The 21,115-nt window shown below is 37.0% G+C and overlaps 2 protein-coding genes across 3 annotated transcripts; both read right to left on the reverse strand.

The window, feature by feature from the left end:
- Positions 1–844: 844 nt before the first annotated feature.
- On the reverse strand, positions 845–5,583 carry LOC132186619 (protein SHOU4-like). Of its 2 annotated transcripts, XM_088517377.1 has the most exons (4): positions 5,212–5,583; positions 3,664–3,819; positions 1,402–1,613; positions 845–1,252 (listed from the first exon to the last, which is right to left on the reverse strand). In XM_088517377.1, the coding sequence occupies exons 1-4, from the start codon at positions 5,521–5,523 to the stop codon at positions 1,039–1,041; spliced, it is 894 nt and encodes a 297-aa protein (XP_088373503.1). In that variant the 5' UTR covers positions 5,524–5,583; the 3' UTR covers positions 845–1,038. The 2 variants fall into 2 exon arrangements, with proteins under 2 accessions (XP_088373503.1, XP_088373504.1); XM_088517378.1 differs by lacking the exon at positions 3,664–3,819.
- A 4,626-nt stretch (positions 5,584–10,209) lies between these two features.
- Positions 10,210–11,655, reverse strand: HB-12 (homeobox 12). The gene is made up of 2 exons (XM_059601825.2): positions 11,121–11,655; positions 10,210–11,037 (listed from the first exon to the last, which is right to left on the reverse strand). The coding sequence occupies exons 1-2, from the start codon at positions 11,484–11,486 to the stop codon at positions 10,684–10,686; spliced, it is 720 nt and encodes a 239-aa protein (XP_059457808.1). The 5' UTR covers positions 11,487–11,655; the 3' UTR covers positions 10,210–10,683.
- Positions 11,656–21,115: the final 9,460 nt, after the last annotated feature.

A 21,115-nucleotide genomic window follows, 5' to 3' on the forward strand; every position in this document is an offset into this window, starting at 1 on the left:
ACTGATGTTTTGATAGATGGGCATGAGTCAGGTAAAAGAGCTACACGTGGTCTCCCCGCTTGTCCTTTTTAATAGGGGAAAAAAAAAAAAAGATCTGAGGTAAAGAGGGGAGATTTATGTGATAGCTGGTTGAATCTGAGGGTCCAAAGGACAAATTTTTACAAAGAAGATAAAAGAAAAAGAAGGAAGTTGGAAAGAGCTTAAAAGCGTTGGTATTAGGGCTTTTTTCGGTAGAATGGAAGGGCGATGGGCTCTGATTGGGAGTATGAGACATTCGGATGGCTAGTGTTGGGTCTGCAGGGTGTGGTATTAGGGCTTTTTTCGGTAGAATGGAAGGGCGATGGGCTCTGATTGGGAGTATGAGACATTCGTATGGCTAGTGTTGGGTCTGCAGGGTGGCTTAATATGGGCCGTTGGGTTCTGATTCGAATATTTCTATTTCCTCTCTTTCCAACAGGAAGTTATGATCTATTACTTATTATTATAACGTAGGCCTAAATAGATGGGTCTGTAAACTCTAGGCCCAAATCCATTGGGCTCACTTAAGATCCAGTCCAAATTCATTGGGCACAATGCAATAGTCGACAGAACTAGCTCATATGGTGTGCCTCAAGATGGGGTGGTTGTGAATTACAATAGAATAATATTACACATAATTCTCTGTAAATTTCATATGCTAGTCTTTGGGGAACAATTTTTTCTTAAATCCAGTTTTCCAGAAAAAATAAAATAGAAAATCAAATGTCATATGGAAAGCTGCAAGCCCTTTTTGAACATTGTGGTTTCAATTCAACAACTCATAAATCTTCGCACATATGGTTTTGAAAGAAAGAGGATCCAAGTATCAGTGGAACTGGATAAAATCATTAGATTCCAGTAAAAATTAAGTCAGAACAAGAATCAATTAGAGCAGGCAAAGGTACATAGTGACAGAAAATTCAGCAGAATTAAAATCTAAATTAGAAGGGCAAAATTTCTACAGAGTTTCATCTGAAATATAAAATACTACAAACTCCTAATTAGCTCATACGTCAGGAATTACCATTCTGTTTGTTGCCTAGACTCTTGGTTTGACACAAGGCCAGCCATCTGAGAGACCTGTAGGATCAATCCATCAATGTCAACTGGGAGAAGAAGCTTTCGCCAGAGACATCCTGTGGAGATGACCTCTGGTGGTTGAATAATCATCACTATATCATTATTCTGATGCACCATTCCAATTACAGTCACACAGCTGCCTTCCTGGACATACCTGCCAAAATTTAAGGGATTTTGCAGTATATCAGTTATAAAGAATAAAAGCCCAGAGAGAGAGAGAGAGAGAGAGAGAGAGAGAGAAGTGATAAAGAATAATGCAGACTTCGTAGGAAATTTAAGCCTCCATTAGAACAAATGAGTTACCCTTCTTCAAGACGTAGTAAACGCGCTTCTTCTGAGAGGTTTCTGTCTCTTAACCATTTCCTCAGATCAGGTGATAAAGTTCTGCAATGTCTGGTAGTATTCACAAGTTTGCTCTCAATGACCAAGGGAATAACTTTACAATCAGAACCAGCTTTCACCAGAGCTCTTACACCAGACTTTCTGTCTGTTATGTAAAAGTCAGTGGCGGACCTCTGTCAGGAGGAAAGACCAAGAAGGATTAAATTCCACAATCATATCAAACTTTCTAAATATAAGGAGGTGACAAGTATTTTTAATTCAAATAAGCCAATTACAAGGCAGGAAAACTACATTATGATATAATAGTGAGATGCTGGAAGTCCTGTTGATTTAATTAATGAGAATTTGATTTCATAATGACTTTGGAATTTGACATTATACCATCGCTTGTGTAATGAGGTCTATTGATTTCCTTTTTCTACATCGACCGATATTATGATCATGTCAATCCTTTGTCCTATGCTGCACAAGTAAGAGTAAGAGGGGAGATTGCTAGGTTCTTGAATATAGCAGGATATGTTTCAAAGTGTCTCATCTATAAAGATAGTAGATGTTCGAATCCTCAGGTAGATATTATGTCATCTATACATTTGCTGTTTTACTTCTAATGTCTGGAGAACCAAACAAGGCAGTAAGATATAAAGTTAGATATCTAACAAGGCAGTAAGATATAAAGCTAGATATCTAACAATGCAGCATCCATTTTTCCATCTTATTGATCCTTAACAGTTCTGACAATGCATTGCACACAATAATAAGACCTTTACTGTTACCAGAATAATCTCTGTAGTTTGAAAAGATATAGTATAGTAATTGTAGATATCTAAGGTAGATTTTCACTTGTAGGCCGAGTAAGCTGAGAAAACTAACAAGAGCAGATTAGGGGTGGAACCAGAGACTTGAGAAGGTCAAAGGCACCAGGCTGACACTACATAAAAGGGGAGCAAGGGGGGGCGTTGGGAATGGGGGATGCAGTGAACTCAAGCTCAACTCAAAAAAAGAAAACAAATACAATCCAAATAGTTGTCAAATCCATGCAAATATTTATTGCAGTAACTCAATTCATAAAGTCCCTCTTACAGATTCTACACACTCAGCTTCTATAATAGCCTCACCTCATGTTTTATTGTAGGGTTAATAACTTTTTTGGTACCTAGGTTTTGAGGTTTTTTAATTTTTTTCCCTAGATTTTAAAACATGACAAAACTAGTACCTCAGATTTTGGAAAAGACCAAATCACCACCTCCAGTTTGAAAAATTCTATGGGGGTAGCCGAACCACCCCCAATTTGACCTTAGGGGTGGCTCCCAATGGCCAAAAAGGGGGTGGCCAAAACCACTCCCATGGCCCTCAGCCACCCCCAAACTGGCCTTGGGGGTGGCCTAAGGGGGTGCCACCCCCATATAATTTTTTAAACTGGAGGTAGTGATTCGGTCTTTTTCAAAATTTGAGGTATTAATTTTGTCATGTTTTAAAACCTAGGGGGAAAAATTAAAAAACCTCAAAATCCAGGTACCAACAAAGTTATTAGCCCTTTATTGTATGATAATAGTATTTGTCACACAGTGATGTTCAAGATAATAAAGATTTAAGAAGCAATCCAACGTAAACATAAACATATAAGCAGAGCCCATGTTTGTCAAAGCATCCCATTCTTTATAATACATAATGTGGAGCAAGCAAAAAACAACATATGCACAAAAGAAGCACAAAGAAAAAAAAGGATATCAGGTAAATTAGTAACAAGACTTGGAAAAGTAGAGCTAAACTCAATTGCGAGACGTTAAAACGTAGACCAGAATCATTTTATCTTAGGTGCTGCAATGTCCAGTATAAATGTGTCAAATTCAAGTTGAATGTCGTAAAAGGTGAAGAGGAAGTGAAAGTTAGGTAGAGTGAGGTTGTGATGGAGATAACCAGAAAATTGTAAGGCACAATGCCAATAAGATGTTTTGGAGCAAGTAGAGGTTGTCTTGAATTGAGTTGAAATATTCTGTTTTTGTGGAGTTTTTCTTCACCACAAGTTACTTGAAAACAGTCATCAAGATTATAGTGACCTTAATGTAATACATAAAATTGATTCAAGGTCTAAAATAGACATGGAAACAAATGACGCCAGTCATCAACCTCCTACAAGATCAACATCATACTCAATCCAATTAGGACAACCAACAGTTTATTAATACCAAAATAGGGTGAATGGCTTAAGTAGACTTTATGCACCTCACAATATGCCAAACTCCATTGAAAGCATGATTTCTTAAGATTCACTGGTGTGAGATCAAACCCTCGGTACTCATACAAAAGAGTAGATGCATAGATACATCTGGTAGCCTTTTCATAGGAAGATTCCAGGGCAACACTCCCACATGATGCAAGCTGAAATCATCAGAATTATAAAAGAATTGGTCTCCACCAGGTAGAAGGAAAATGTTACCTGGCTAATAGAATACAGCACATAATGGATGATAGACGAGAATAAAAGAGGAAATTAACATGAAAATAAACAGAATTAGCTAACGTGATGGAAAAGTCTGCATGTTCAGAGACATGATTAATCTGCACAGTCAGCATGTCAAACATTATTAATCTGCACAATCAGCATGTCAGATGATATGATTCCAATACTCAGTTCATCATGATGTTCCTGACAAGAGCTATTTTCCTCACAAGAAACATAAAGCGTATCTATCATAATTTCCCAATCACATGAAAAGTCAAGAGTGTGAAGAGCATGTTCTAAACAAAGCATTCATATCTAGAAAATACTTGCTTTGGTTCCAAAAATATGAAGTCCCTATCTCCAATCAGTACAAGTGAAATGAAAATTGGCTTAAATAGAATAAATTTTCAATTTTATTTAATATTTCTCGTTAAATCACATATAGAAGGAACAAAGTGAATCCAAAGACAACAACACTAACAGTTAATAGAAGTTTATGATAAGACAGACATCCATCCCTCAGATTGTTTCTTTACCAATCTTCTATATCTTCATACGTGAGAAGCTCGAAACACTTCACTCATAAATCCTCAAAATTCTGGTTCATAGCTTTCAACCACATCCTCTGATCTTTTCCCCATTAAAAAGTATAAATAAATAGACTTTCCTCCAAACAATTGCTAAACAAAAACGACGGTAGAGGAAACCAGTTTTCAGTCATAAACTTCTTCATTTTAGAAGACCAAAAAACAGAAAAACCACCAGCCTGCCAAGACTAATTGATTTATCTGGCTTAGCTGAGTTGATTTCTTCTTTTACTTTTCTCTCATTTTTTGGAATTAAAAACAACAGAAACTATGAGACTATAGCTTCAGTTTGACTTTATTTGCTCCATTTTTTTGGCAGCTCATTAGAGGGGAAGTGTTTCAAAGTCCATTAATTTACCACTATCTTTGTCCACATAAAACAATAACAAACTAATAGTCACAATTGAGAGAGAGAGAGAGAGAGAGAGAGAGAGAGCCCGGTAAAAATAACAAAACTTTCTAACAATGCCCATGATTTGATAGAAGGAAATGCACAATTTTTCCATTCCATTTCATTTTTAGCCGGAGGTTCAGACTCTGATTGCTTTTACTTATCTTTTCGAAAAACCCAAAAGAAAACTAACATAACACTGCCAATTTCATGTTTCATCTCCTTCCCTCTTATTTTCACAGCAACCAACCAGAACCCAAAACCATTCACCCAAAAAAGGAAAATGCACACCATAAAGAACCCATTAAAAGAAAAGAATTAACAGAGAGGAAGAGAGAAATAGTTGGTACCCCAGTGATCTTAACGAGCTGTCCCTCACGAGCCATCCTAAGGTCAGACTGAGGAAGAGAGCGAAGAAAGAAAAGAATTGCGCCATTGCTCTTCCACTGAAGGGTGTTCCAGACTATAAAGGCGATGACCAGAGCCGAGAGCACAAGTAAGGAGACAAAGAAGAGGGCGTTGTGGACCGCAATGAGTATGAAAACGGAGACAGAGAGACCCAGAAGGAAGATGGGTATGAGAATGTAGAAGAATAGAGGAGGAATGGGATTGCAAGTACAGCAGTGCTGGTCTTCTAGAGCTGCATCAGAGAGGTCGTTCATCACTCTCTCTTTCCGTGTCTCTTGACTCTCAGCCTTTGCTGAACCAGTGAGAGACTTGCAACTTGCGAGAGAGAGAGTGAGGGGTTTAGTACAAGTACGACGACGTTCTACTTGGCTTTTAGAACCCCTCGCAAGCAAACGACGTCCAGTTTGCCACTGCCCGTCCAGAATCCTTCTGTGAACGATTCATTTTTGTTGCCGTTTTGAAATCTATCCAAAGGAATTGGCATAGGTCTTATGTTGCAATCATTTATTAACTTTTAAAGTTTTGTAACACCCCCACGCATAATTAACTAGTGATTATTTTAAAAAGTTATCAATTTACCACGACTTTTTAAATATTGTAAGCGTGGGAATTTTTTTTTTATTATTATTATTTTTAAGGAAAACTCAGGATTCAATTAATAAGAGGAAAACCTTGCTAAGCAAGAACAATATTATTAATACAACGAGAATTATCCTCTTTTCAAAACTTATCTAACGGAAGAGAAATAGCCAATCCTGTAAGCGTGGGAATTATCTTTAAAATATAAACACGATTTCAATTATATTTATATGTTTCGCACAAAGTGCTAAAAGACCTTAGTTATTCTACAATTTTCAAAGCGTCAAACGATAGATGCTACCAACGATCATTCAATTGAAACCCTAGAGACAAACATTCAACTGATCAAGAAATAAAAAATTGACATGCACTTATGAGTGGGATGCAAAATTATTAATTAAGTTTTTATATTGAAGACTTTCATATTTTTTTCAATATTCAATTCAGATCGATGTTGGAGCACATTGGAGACAGACTTTAATAATTTAATTAAAATTTGTATTGTCACCTTAAACAAAGTTATGTACATTAGACTTTCATAAATATAAAAATAGAAAAGTAAACAAGTGAATATTCCAAAAATTTATATACATTGAAAAATTTATGATGTTTAAATAGATAAATTATAATAACTTTTATGACAATTAAATAGATAAATAATTCGTCTAATTCGTTTGGACAATTGGACTTGGGGAAGTGGGATTCGAGCCTGGAAAAAAGGTGGGAAAGGAGGAGAAACAGAAAGGGAGAGAGAGACAGAGTGGGGAAAAAATGGTGGCCAGCGCCGAGAAAAAGAAGAAGAAGAATGGAATTGGATCGTGCTGGTTGCGATGAGGGTCTAACATCGACCCAGGCTCCACGGTATTGTTCTCAGTTTCTTCACATTTTGCGTTTAGGCTCTGTTTGGTTGCGAGAAGATTAAGCATTAAGTGAATGTTAAAAACAAATTAACAAATGAAAAAGAATGAGTACTCTTTGACATCACCGTCTGTTTTACAGTGGAATCTTGAGGAGCATACACTAAAAGCATGAAATAATCAATCGGGTGGGGTTTGCTTGATACGTTGAAGCAGATATATTTAATTTAGAGGAATTGATGCTGAGGATTATCAAAAAAGCATTGCTGTGAGAAGCAATAATAGTCGATTCTATATATATATAGATGGATTTAACTGCATGGTTAATTTATAGTTAAGTTTTAAGGATAATATGCTTTGAAGAGAGAATCTCTAGTTCTATATAAGCTTCCAAACAATCAACATTGAACATCACATTGCAATTCTAAGGTTGGAGAATAATGGTTTCAAATCTTAAAATCAGATATATTTTGCAATTCTGATGTTAAGTCAGTGTAGCATTAATAACCTCTTTGACTACATTGAATGTTAAAGTTGCTTTCATCATTTAATACATGAAAGCAACATGTGTCTGTCCTGGATGGTGTAAGATCTGCTATTCTGGAAGAGTTTAATTTATCACTGAGGAGTTTTCTTGAAGGTTGAGAAGATCAGCGAAGCTTGGGAAAAGTGAAGATGCAGAAGAATAGACTAGTGAAAGGAATAGAAGAGCACAGGAAATAACCTCCAATCAAATCATATATAGTTTTGAAAATGAAGATACTGTCCTTAGCTTAAACTGATTCTAAGATTAGAGGACTTTATACAAAATACATTTTTGTGGTTGGAAATTTTGTTTGCCGAGTTGCAAGGATTTGGGTTAAAAATAGAAAAGTATATTTTTCTGAATTCATTGATTTTACTCTGTGATTGAAATGTTAATAAAATTTAAAGAAATGAAATTTTGCCTAGGGCTAGGTTTAGAATGCTTGAATTATCAGGCCCAAGAGAAAAGGGCATATGTGAGAGAATGTATTAGGTTGTAGCATGTCATACATGGTGCTAATCATAGAGAAATTGGCTATTAGCAAAATTGGAAAGCTGGAGTTTTAGTTCAAAGATAGATTTATTCTAGGAAAAGGTCCATAATTCTCATAATGTCTATGCTAGGACATGCTGGTCTGTTTATGATTCACTTATTCTGTTGTTTTAAAATACATATTGATCAATTGATTTTAATTTTTCTCTTGATTTTTGTGGTATACGGAAGAGGAAATGTGAATGCTAATCCAAAATTTGTATTGGAAGATGCACAAGTGATAAATGACATTGAAGGTCCGATGGAAATATGATTATTTTATGTCCCTAGCTAATGCAATGTGGTGTTATTGGTTTCCATGGTTTTAGTATTTTACTAGTGCAATATGATAGATCTGAATAGAAAAGCTTTGAAAAGCTTTGGACATGTCAGTCTTTCCTTCTCATGACGTTTTATTATTAAAGTCCTCAAGTAACTTGGTCAATCTTTATTTTGTTTTATCTGCTCCTTTTTCATAATAAATATATATTACTTCCTTCCCAAAATAGATTATAACATTTCCTTTTTGGAGTTATCTCAAAATATATAAATTTTCTAAAAATGGAACTTTATAATTCTTCATTTCCTATATTACTCATTTTTTTAAAAAAAGCAAATAAGATTCTTATCAAAATCGTGTTACATTTAATATAAAAGTTAAATATTTTTACCTTTTCACAAATAATCATGTCATTTCAAACCATAAATCTATTTTGTGACGAGGGAAATATGTTGTAACTAGTGTCTCCAGTAGCTGAATTAAGATTAGGAATTATGGCTTCTTACATTGTTGTTATGTCAACTGGCAAAGATGTACTGGCACCTATATTAGTCACATAACTACTTGTGTAATTCTCTGGTGTCTAATTCAGGAATACCGATGAGTTACAGAAGCATAGATTATTTTGCCAGATGCAGATATTGTCATTGAGAATTCACTTAGCAAGTCAGTTATGTAGATGATTTATGTTTCTTATGTAGCCACATCGTATTTTCTGTTCTGTGAGTAATATTATGTTCACACTAGGAGTTCACTTGGTCATTTGTGGGGACATTTGAAGCTTATAATTATTCCCATGTCTTTTCAATGATTGCTCCAGTGACGCACTTGTATGCGGAAATGTTCAATCGGCATTACATAAACTCGGGTGATTAATTACACCTGGTGTGAAGGTTTGCTCTGTTGAGTATTTTTTTTTTTAATGAATTTCTTTGAGGTGCCATACAGTATAAGGTTCATTGTTAGTATGAAAAATTCATGAAGAATATCTAGCAGGCTGAGGATCCAAAAGCAAGGTTTAATGAAACTACAATAATGATATTCGAACAAAAACCTTTTAGGCCAATCGGGGTTAAATCAAGCCAACTTGCTCAGGGGCTTTGGTTTCACTTTCAGAGTATCACATCAGGAGCTCTTAGGATCTTTGTTCAAGAACTGTTTGTTGGTGGTGGTAATACCCGGATATTATGTTACAACTTTATTTAGGGAACCGGGGCAGGTATTGTTGAAGTTGGTGATAGATAAGTTCATTAGGTTTTTTTGGAAGGACATGTTGAGTATTATTTGATTTGTCTAAGATTTTGTGCCAATCTTAAGTGGTGAATATTGTTTCTCTAGGTAAGATTGCAAAACTCCCCTGAAATTCCTTGGGAACTCCAGAGGATCCAAAGTCAAACTATGGATTTTTGAGTGGTTTGGGATTGTGTTAAGATGTAAGAGAGAGACTAGCGCAGTTGATAGTATCTTCTGTGTTTTCTCATATATGGTTGTTCACTTGATCCATGGATGTTCTAATCCCCAAGCATGATAATCGAAATTTTCTCTTGCTAATTCCTATGGATGTAGGCCTTGTGGCCAAACCACTTATATATCTTCTTTTAGTATTTTTGGTTGCTTGTCTATATTCTCCATATTTTCTGGTATTCTCTGCACATGATCCTTACTTTGACAACTAGGGTGATAATGGTATTTATTTATCATTTAGGATTACTTTACTGCTCTGTTGAGGGAAAAAATGTACGAGTCTATTGAGACATATTACTCCCCATCACTTCTGGGCTATCTGAGGTAGTATTATCTAATGCTCTTTTGTATTGAATGGCATTGATCCTGCAGATGAGTGCAACGGTATTTGGTTTATCTGATTTGCTGTAATATCTTAATGAAGAATGTTGCACGAGTAGAAAATTTGTATCTAATCATTCTATATCTTTATAATTTCCTTGTTTGTATTTTGAAATCTCGTGTCTATCTCAGTACTGGTATCATGTCTCATAGCGTTTATTTAGTTCGAATTACTTGTTTATTTGTTTGCTTTCTATTGATTCGCAAATAATTCTGTAGTTTCCAGTGGCGAAAACATCTCAAGCACATTCCTTGAACATGGGCCTTATGAAACTTGTTTATTTGCACAACCATTTGAAAAGCAGAATAATTGAAAATTAAAAGACTAAATATGGGGTTTTCTTATTTTTTACCATGATACCAACTCCTTCAAAATTCTACTTGAACTAGTACATTTGTCTATTTTGGAGACCACTACTTGTGAATGATTTCTCTCTATTTTTTCCCGAGCCCTTAAGTCTGCATATTAACTCTGTGTAGATTCCTACTCCCCATGGCAGTTTTTATTTTTTCAGTTCCTTAACTACAAGTCTCCAAATTTTACTTCGTGGCCCAAACAATTGGGAACTGCAACTTTGAGCCGCATTTGGTTAATTGGGGTCGACATTAGCAGCTTTTGCAATCTCATGAAGCAGATAGATGGACTTTGTCTACGGTTCAAAAAAGCTACATTCATTGCTTCTGAAATCATTTTTGTAGAGTGTATACCTTCCCCTTCATGAAGCAGATAGAATATTTGAACAGAAGGAAGATTATTTTGCATACACAACCTCCATGCTTTATTGAGCATTTTCATTCAAGACCAGAAGTCCCACCACTGAGAATCACTATTGTATTGGTGGAAGAGACCATCAGAGTTCAAACTGCTCCAATCTTCAGGTGATGTCAAGGAGCTATCGGCATCCACCATATTCAGAAGGTTGGGTTCATCTTCCAGTCCAAAGTACTCTGCCTTTATGCTGGTATCCTCATCTGACAGGACACCTAGTCCATGTCCTGATTTATCCGTTGACAAGGTTGGCTTTGTTTCCAATTCACATCCGGTCGCGTCTCCATTTCCTGGTTCACTTTGCGTGCTGTTTGCAGCTAGATCTGGCTTGCAATGCCTTTCCACCTGCGGCTTTTGCATCAGATCATTCAGCTTCTGCAACTGTCAAAAATAAAGCCATCTTCGTAAGTCTCCGTCTGAATTACAAATGGGTCTGTATAGACTGTATTCATTAACAAAATTACCTGTACAACCAAGGCCTGCTTTTCTTTCTTGGCAGCTTCAAACTTGGAAGCCAGGGTGTCGTAATTGGCTCGAAGTATGCTGTATTCTTGTTCGAGATGCTTTGACTTCCATCGAGCTCTCTTATTCTGAAACCATATTGCAACCTGTCGTGGCTGCAACCCAAGCTCTGTTGCCATCTGCAGCTTCTTCTGTGGCTCGAGCCTTGCCTCTGACTCAAACATTGTTTCCAATGATCTGATTTGTTCATCGCTAAACCTTCTTTTATTCTTCTTCTTCTTCTTTGTCATAGGGGTGAGCGAGTCGATGCAGGCAAAAGGCTCTGCTGCCGCCACCGTCGAAGGAGAATATTCTCCGTCATCTAACATCTTGTTGGGATTCGCTTCACAACTGTCTGCGGAAACTTTTAGTCCTTGAACCTTGGTGATATTGCAGGTATTTACTAGCTCGTTATTTGGGAAAATGTTACTCTATAGACTATATAACATGGTTTCGGGTCTTACTGGGTCTCCTGATTGCTGCTTTATATCCAAAACCTATGGAGTTTGATAACGTATACTGCTTTTCCACCAATGCCTTATGAGCGTTGTCCATTTGTTGTTAATCCTTTCGGTATTTGGTTAACTATAGATTAAGCTCTTTAAGAAAATAACGGCGCCAGCTTTTGGTCCAAGCCGTCTCCTATGATATTCTTGGCTTGTGGCTTGCTTACGACCTCTTACGTATTGCCACACTGTTCATCATTTTATATTCTTCGTGATATAATAGTAAAATGTCTCGTCATTTTCATTGCCATCATCGTCTTACTCCTAAGCCTTTGTCCTTAACTACGTAGTGTCGGTGCTCTAAATCACGTGTCGCTAAAGTACACTTATTTATTTTGAGAAACCATGAGTATGACAAGGCCTTGCACAGTAACAATGATGAAGATGAAGAAAGAACCCATTGTTTTTTGATATTGAAGTTATTGTTTCCTTCTGATTTTTAGTTTCTTTTTTTTCTCTTTCATGATATTTGTATTGGATTGTTCTGAAAATTAGCTTCTTTGTTCTTACAGTGTGATGAAGGGTTACAGAAGAAAGTGAAAGGATAAGGATGGAGAGTAGGATAGATTGCCTACTGAATTTTCATCGCCCCCTATGGGGCAGCCGGCCTGGCCTCCCCTAATAGAGGGGTGGCCGGCCACCATAAGGGAGAGGTGTCGTCGTAGCCATCACCTCTATATATTTGGGTTTTTTTTTTAGGATAAATTTGAGATCTAAAATATGTACATTCAATTAGTGTAGAATGTGTCTGGCATGAGCCATGTGTCATCAATTTAGCAGTCAGACAGGACACCATGTTAACTAATTGGATGATAGGTTGGGATATATTTGAAACTGAGGTAAAACTTAAAGACTTACTAATTATCAAAAATTATAAATTTAAGGCATTTTTCGACTATGAGTATCTCATTTTTAAATCGATGAACATTGCCAAGACTCGCTCAGAACCTCGCTGGGACTTGATCGGGACCCGTTCAAGACCTGATCAAAACTTGCCCGGGACCTGACCAGGACCTTCCCGAGACTTGACCGGGACCCTCCCGGGACTCCGCCGGGACCCTCCCGGGACCCTGCCGGGACCCGCCTGAGACTTGACCGAGACCCACCCGGGACTTGACCAGGACCTGCCTAAGACATGCCCGGGACTTAACCGAGACCCACCCGGGACTTGATCGAGACCCGCCCGGGAACTGACCGGGACCTACTTGGGACTTGATCGAGACTCACCCGAGACCTGCCCGGGACTTGATCGGAACCTGCCCGAGACTTGATCGGGACTCGCCCGGTACTTGACTGGGACCCGTCCGAGACTTGCCCGGAACTTGACTAGGACCCGCTCGGGACTTGACTAGGACCCGCTCGGGACTTGACAGGGACCCCGGCGGGACCCGCCCGAGACTTGACTGGGACTTAACCGAGACTCCGGCGGGACCCACCTGGGACCTGCCCTGGACTTGACCGAACCTGCCCGGGACTTGTGTAGGACCCCGCCGGGACACACCCGAGACTTGACCAGACCTGTCCAAGACCCGCTCAGGACTTGCCCGGTCGGGTCTCGGGCAGGTCCCGGTCAAGTCCCGACGAAGTCCCGAGCAAGTCCTGGGCGGGTCCCGGTCAAGTCCGGGCGGGTTTCAGTCAAGTCCCGGCGAGGTCCTGGGTAAGTCCCAGGCAAGTCCCGGTCAAGTCCCAGCGGGGTTCCAGTCAAGCCCCAGGCAGGTCCCGAACAAGTCTCGATCAAGTCCCGTTCAAGTCTTGGGCAAGTCCTAGCGGGGTCTCGAGCAAGTCCCAGGTGAGTGCCGGTCAAGTCCCGGCGGGAACCTTATTGGAAAAAATATATATAAAAAAAAAGATATTAAAAAAAAATTATTTTCCGTGTGCAAGGTAAACGTCGTAAAATGTTTTTGACAGAAAATATTTTCAGGGAAAATGGCTTTCTCGAAAATATTTTCAGACGGAAACCATTTTACGCCGAAGTAAACGGAGCCTAAGAGTTAATATTGAATCTACGTGGTCACGCTAAAACCTAAATGCTAAAATTTTTAATTTAGGAAAAAAATTAAAACTTCGGAATAATATTGTTTTTAATGTTCTCTTAAAAGGAGGACAGTTTCTAAAGGCCACTGTCATATATTTTGAAATTGGATTCTAGTAGACATGACACAATTTGGGAGGGACTAAATATCAACTTGAAAGTAGCCTTGGTAGACTTCATCCATTGTACCTTGTACGTATATACTGAAGTGTGCATATAAAAGGCAAGGTTCAGCCACATGCTTTAGCTACTTGGCCATAAGCGGCGCAATTAAGCTACTTGATTAGAGTGGTTAAGTTGAGTCTCTGTCATAAACAGAGTAGTAACAACGTGCCTAACTTTAGTCTTCTAAATAATAAAGTTTAAAAAACCATTGCCTATCAAAAAAAATCAAACAAGTCATATTTTGAGCCAATAAATTTAGTTGCTAGATGACAAGTATTGTTAGGTGTCACCCTCCAACCAATAATATCTTGCCAGTTGCCTTCGGTCAAAATTAAAAATCCCATTACGTTTGTCTTTTTCCTTTTTCCTTGGGAGATTTTGGGGGCTACCTCATGACGTGGCGAAAATCTAATGGGTTACAGGAAAAACTCGTTGAATATTTGAGACACGTACCCTAGTTTTCTTTTCTCTAAGCTAGGGACAAGTTAAAGGAATAAGGTGTCCACCTTGCCTTACTCGTGCTTTTTTGATAAGCCCTTTCTGCTTGCCACGCGGCGTACGGGCCTTGGCTTTTGATCCCTTCAAAAACAAAACCACTCACTTTGGTCATTTTCCTTTGTGCGTCCACAGGAAGGCGATTGACGATGTAGCAACCTCTTCTTTTCTTCTTCTTCTTCCTGTTTTTTTTTTTTTTTTTTTTCCAAAGGTATGTGGGGCACATAAAAGGAATGTCTTCGTGTTGATCTTTTCATTCACTTGGTTTTTCTTTTTATAGTAATATATATCTTATCATAAACTGTTAGCCAACAACTGGATGGTGCAGATTGGATACCTTAAATCCGTAATCAAAACAATGTTCATGAACAGCATCCTAGTTTTATCAAATGCAACAGAGGAAAATTTTTGTAGTTTTTTTGTCTAGATTGAGACAGACTTATCATTTGTAAATTGTAAGCATGGCGAGACAGAAAAAAGGGGAAGAGCTAGGCGAGAGATGAAGATATTTAGTGTGTGAAAATGACACTAGTTTTTGTTTGGATTAGGCGGGGATATGATAGTTGATTAAGAGATGAACCAATCCATAACGGTAGAGTGGCAATGAAGGAGATGAACAAGGAGACGAGTGGCATAGGGAAGGATACATTTTTGACTAAGTCAGCACTTTATGCCTCATTAGCATTTAGTTGATGTCTATCATGTCTTCTTAGTTATTCTTGCTATTAGCTAGGGTGAGTTTATTATGTTATCCTTTGATCAAGTCAGCAGTGTACCTAAACGTTTGTTATAATGAATAAAATTCTTAAGAGTGAATTTTTTTCTAAACGTTTGTTTGAAGGGGTTTTAGATTCCGTATAATAATCTATCTTAATTTATCACGTTAACACAAGCGTAGCGTTGGAAGAAGGGGATTATAGGCAGTCATAGTCATGGAACTTGTCATATATGAGATATTTCTGCAGATCGATAGCGATGAAGACTCGATGTAAGGGCTCCTTTGGTTTTGGGTTCATAATCTCAAAACATACTGTTTGAAAATGCGATTTTTTAAAATTAAGCTAAACATTTGATAAAATTGCAATTTAATATTTAAAACTGTTTGTTTTTAAAAATGCATCATTTGCCTGTAATTTGAAAGCACATATTTTTTAAAATAACAATTTTTTAAAAATGTACTTTCACATTTTCTATAATGTTATTTAAAATGACACTAATTACCCTGCCAAAAGCACTCATATGGTGGCCAGGGAATTAAGTTGGCTAATGTCCAGATTGTTCCCTTCAAAATTCTCAAAACGACATCCCTGGTTTCTCAGTCTGATTTTTTCTTTTCTTTTCTTTTTTTTTTTTTTTTTTTTTTTTGGCGATTTTAGTCAAATGTAAATTTGCTCTTAGGATAGAGTTTTGATAATATGAACTCATGGCTTATCAGTTGACACTAAACATGTGATAATAAATGATTAATTTTGGAGAACTTTTAGAGGATGGAATGAGGGGAGGATAAGATTGAACGTAAGAATATCACGTTTTTTTATCGGACTGAAACTGAATTGGGCCGTAAATATGTAGGCTGATGACCTTGTTTGGGCCTCAATCCAAAAGGATTATGACAGCCGAGCCCGCTGCTTTTTGTCCAAAAAGAGAGCAGCTCATGGGATATATAAACTAGTCACTTTAAAGGTCGTGGAGGCAATCAAATATCTTTCTATTTTCCTTACAAAACTAAATACAGGCGACCCCAACACCAGTCAACTACTAAAGGCCCATTAGGGCCCCATCATCCCTCTAAGCTACTTCCCACACCATGGGCCACTCAAGATATGGGCCTCCAATCCTCTACGAGCCCGTCCGACTTCAAAGGTCGGAAGGAGCTAGCCTGTGGTGTTGTGCCACAAGGCCCACAACATCCCAGAATTGAGGGACAGGTCCACCGAGTATTATACGACCTCAATACACCAAATTCCTTTCTCCCCACTTGCGTACTGAAAAGATTGTGATCACACAAGGCAATATGATCTGCCATTTATTCCATTACATATTTATTTTATATCCTCCATAATCAACTTTTCATGTTGATTCCTTACCTTTGGTGATTGCCAAATCAGTGCCAAGGCTAGCATATTCCACTTGCCAATTAGGGATGGAAACAGTAATGGAACAATCGAGTCATTCGCTGAGCTGGGTAAATAATTTTTTACCTAGTTCATTGGCAACCACAGACGGTGGACACCAGCCGCATATCTTCTCAACCTTAAACAAGGATAAGAACCTCATAAAATAACCTGTGAGATTGTATGTGTAGAACATAGTGCGACCGTACAGAGTGCCAACTGCTATTGTATTGGATTGTGACCCACCTGATTAACTTTGCAATTTTGCTAAAGTTTAATTATAGCAGGAAATGGAGACACGGTTAAAATTCGGTACTCTTTTTTACTCGCAGACACAACGGTCAATTCTAGATAACTATTCAAATACTGGAAGACATGTGTCTTGGAGTTTAAGTCCAAAATTTGCGAAGAAGAAGGTGAGAGAGTACATCACAATGAACCCAATTTCGGGTAACGAATGAAATATTTGGTTGGTGTGAGTTCTAAGCTTGACGCCTTCTCTAGCTAACCCAAGTCCGAAAGGGACTATCCATTCGGGATCTACCGATACCTTACCATCAACCAAAAAGTGCCCCCACAACAATTACTGCTAAAACAACTTAGGTTTAAGGACTTGATTATATAATTTCTTAAAAAAAAATGTATATTAATTTCGTAAGATCAAAAACGTAAATACGGCAGGGATTGAATGAGAGAATTTAAGGTGTCATATTATTATAGGTTGTTTGAATTAGTTTCCAAATTTCTTTTAATTGTTTGTTTAAATTGCTTAAAACCCACAGTTTGCGTATCTATTTGCTTTCTCGGTCCAGACACCAAATTGACTTGAGTGCCAAAAAGCTTCCTCAAAAGTTTCCAACTTTTCAACTGATACAGTAATACACTATTCCTCCAACAACACCTTTTTTCATAAAGAAATCTCTCTCTCTCTCTCTCTCTCTCTCTCTCTCTACACAAACACCCAAGCACCCGCACACGCACAGAACACAGCACGTGAGCAAGCAGGAGAGTCTACGTATACCCAGGTGGTGCTGGAGGGGACCAGAGTCCAAAGAAAGAGCGCGCGAGAGAGAGAGAGAGAAGGAAAGGGTTGAATTTGAATCTGTTTGATTGTCTTATTAATAATAATATATAATTCATTAATTATGATCCAATAATGGAATTCTCGACAACCTGGGTTGGAGATGCAGGGATTTGACATTTACGTGTTGTTTCTTTCCCACTCTCTCTCTCTCTCTCTCGAACACAATTTTCAAGACGGTGAAAGCGTTGAAATCTGGAACCAGTATCGTCCTCTCCGTTTGTCACTCTGATGTACAGCATAGAGAGAGGGAGGTGTTATAGCATGGCAGCTCATGTTCCGGGAGTACCCCTTGGATAAAACAAAGGGGAATAATTATTAAATTATTAGGCTTCACAACTTGCTCCATCTCTCTAATTTATGAAAATCTAACTATTTCATATATATATATATATATATGCTTAAAAATTAAAGCAAAAGTCAAGGTAGGGCACTAGGGCTGTTCAATCTTTTGGCACTAGCTGATTTAGTTCTTAATTCTATGCCATCTGGAGCACCCAATAGATTGTTCTTTAAGCATTTTTAGCTATTTTGGTGAGGTAAAATGCTGAAAAACACAAAAAAAAACCTTTTCCAATGTACTCACTAAACCAATAAAACTTATCTCCTTCATTTTTTATTTCTTTTCCCAGACATACTCTGTCTCAATGAAATTTGGAATAAACATGGTCTTATTTATATATTGAAAGCATGTGACTCTTGGTAAAATGCATTCTTTTTTTTTTTGGGAAAAATATGACAATTAGGATAAGATAGATATCCAAAAATATGACCATTAAGAAAAGACAAATTTTTAAAAAAAATTTTTAAAAAAAATGTCCTCAAGAGGTAGCTCAATCGGCTGGGACCACGCCTAATAAAGTGAATGTCACTAGTTCAAATCCTCCCTCCCCTCTCTTGTGCAGACATGTCGAAAAAAAAAAAAATATGACCGTTATGATACACAAAATATTCAAAAATATGACTGGTAGGAAAAGACAAATTTTCAAACATATGAATGTGAGAAAAAGAATAAAGAAAATTTTGAAATTAATGCATTAAAATCGAATAGTGAATGAAAATGAATAGCTAGGTAAAATATTTAGACTAAAAAGTTGATAGCTAAAATAAATAAATATGATTTTTTAAAAGACCTGATTTTTATGAGGCTGTGTTTGCCAAAAGACTTGAAAAATAAAGTAGACTGTAATTGTAGAAGAATTGATTGATGTGAGAAAAAAAAAAAATTGTTTTGTAGTAATTTTTTCTATTTGAATCGTAATAAAAAAAGTTATTGATGTTATGTAAAAAATAAGAATACTATAATTGATTTTGAGAGGAATAGTTGGGTCTTTTTTTTTTCTTTTTTCTTTTTTTTTTGAGTCCTTTGGCAAAGAAAGCCTGAAATTTATGTTAAAACTAATTAAACAGTTATAAGGATTGCTTGGTGGAAGCTAATTTGGTTTTCTGGTGCAATTAATTCCCTTACATACATGCTTTTATGATATGCTTTTATAGATGTGTTGATTGTATAGAGTTGAAGTTAGATGCTTGTTTGTTGGTAGTGAATTCTGTACAGATTTGTGTTGTAAATGTTGTAGCTAGATTGGTGATAGATGCTCATATGTTGGCCCTGGAGAGTTTGTAAATTTTGTTTTGTTAATAAAAATTCATTCATCTAAAAAAATAGGGAAAAATCATATTTAACCCATAAATTTTCATCTGATTTGAATTTAGTTATTAAGTTTTAAATTTCAAGAAAACAGTCCTTAGGTTTTGCCCAAGTTTAAAATATATTTTTCTATTCACAGTTAATGGTTTGCTATTTGCTACATGTCTCATTTAATTGACAAGTTATAAATATCCAAATGCAATGCTAAGTAAACGAGTGCTAATTCATTCATAGAAAAACCAAAAAACAAAACAAAAACAAAAGACCCACAAAAAATAATCGTAATATTTAGAGAACCACGTACAAAACCTGAGATTAACCTAAAGAGCAAACCATCAATAACAAAAGACTTCGGTTCCGTTGACTTGGCATTGCGTTGGGGTGTTGAGATGGACATTGACATGTCAAATGAAACACGTGTGGTAGATAAAAATTTGTTAATTTTGACAGTAAAGTGATATAGTGATCCCCCCCCGCCCCCCCCTCATAGATGTCAAGCATTATATTATTATGGAGTAATGCTAAAATTAAGTATTTTTTGTGTTATCTAAAAATGATGTACCTTTTAAAATTATTATTGAACATATAATTAATCATTATTAAATTTTGATCAATTGATAATTTAAAAAACGACCTCATTTTTCGAGTAACACAAGAAGAACACCTACAATAGGCAACTTCTAACATTAATATTTGGACAATATAATGGCAGAGGAGATCGATTGTAAGTTACGCTTGTATCATTCTTCATTTCTCTCCTCCTTATAATTGCTTAAAAAAGATTTTAGAGTGTAATGACAAGAAAATATAACCAGAATTGTTTCCTTTCTCTACTTTTGCCCCCTTCAATTCCAACAGAACATGTAAAAATATGGCTCTGGATGTGATTTATTGGCCACAAGATGGATCATGAACCCTCTGTAAAAGTAACCTAATTGGTTTGGGCTCCGAGTTTTCCAGCCAAGGGACAGAGAGACAGCCTCATAATTTAACCCAACAAGAAACAATTGACAAATTAAAGGAGGAAATTGGACCCATAAATTTTAGAAGCCACTTGAATTGTGTTGTATTGGAAGATGACATCGCATGTGTCAAGTCTCTATCTGGTTACCAAGAAAGTAGGGAACTAGAAATGTATCCCATAGTCATCATTTATTTTGGAGAAAGTGGTTCGAAATTTGAAGCAATGTGATTAGCTGAGTTCTACCAAACCCTAATGCTCAACTTTGAAGTGGGTATTTTTTATTTTTATTTATTTTTATTTCCTGTTCTCCTTTGTTTTTATTATTATTTTATTCTTTCTGAGGGTGACTTTGATAAGGTCGCAGACTCGCAGGATGCAACGCAGAAAAGTCGCCGAGGAAATGGGATGGGCGGATGAGTAAAAAGGCAAGGTGAAAAGCAAGGAGTGGGCCCCTGAGGCCCATCTGTCGGTCATCGCATCGATTTCCTCGCCCTGCTCAAAAGCGACACGGCAGACGAGGGTCCCCTCATTTTCACGAAAAGATAATAAACAAAAAGGGAAAAAATATTATATTTTATATTTGGTCATTTAATTTATATATTAGTTTATATGATACAAAAAGGTGAAAAAAAAATATTAAATAGGCTTTCCATTATCGGGCAGCTCAAAAACCCAACCACTCCTCTGACTCACTTCTAAGCCCTCCTTTACTTTGATTCCTTTTCTATTCAAATCATTTATGCCATCATTCATAATTTTTTTTTTTTTTTTTTTTATCATTGTACATTTATCAAAATCCTACGGTCCAAAAGGGTACTCTTATTTCCAAGCCTATACATAGCCAGGAGTTATGGTAGACTATGTTTGATGACACCATCAAGCATCATATGCCCAAATCTAATGGTGGGTTTTCACTTTTCTAGTACTAATTGTTACGGTCGGTGCTTGTA

The sequence above is a fragment of the Corylus avellana genome, chromosome 6, assembly GCF_965113065.1.
Source record: "Corylus avellana chromosome 6, dhCorAvel1.hap1.2, whole genome shotgun sequence".
In the NCBI taxonomy this organism is placed as follows: domain Eukaryota; kingdom Viridiplantae; phylum Streptophyta; class Magnoliopsida; order Fagales; family Betulaceae; genus Corylus; species Corylus avellana.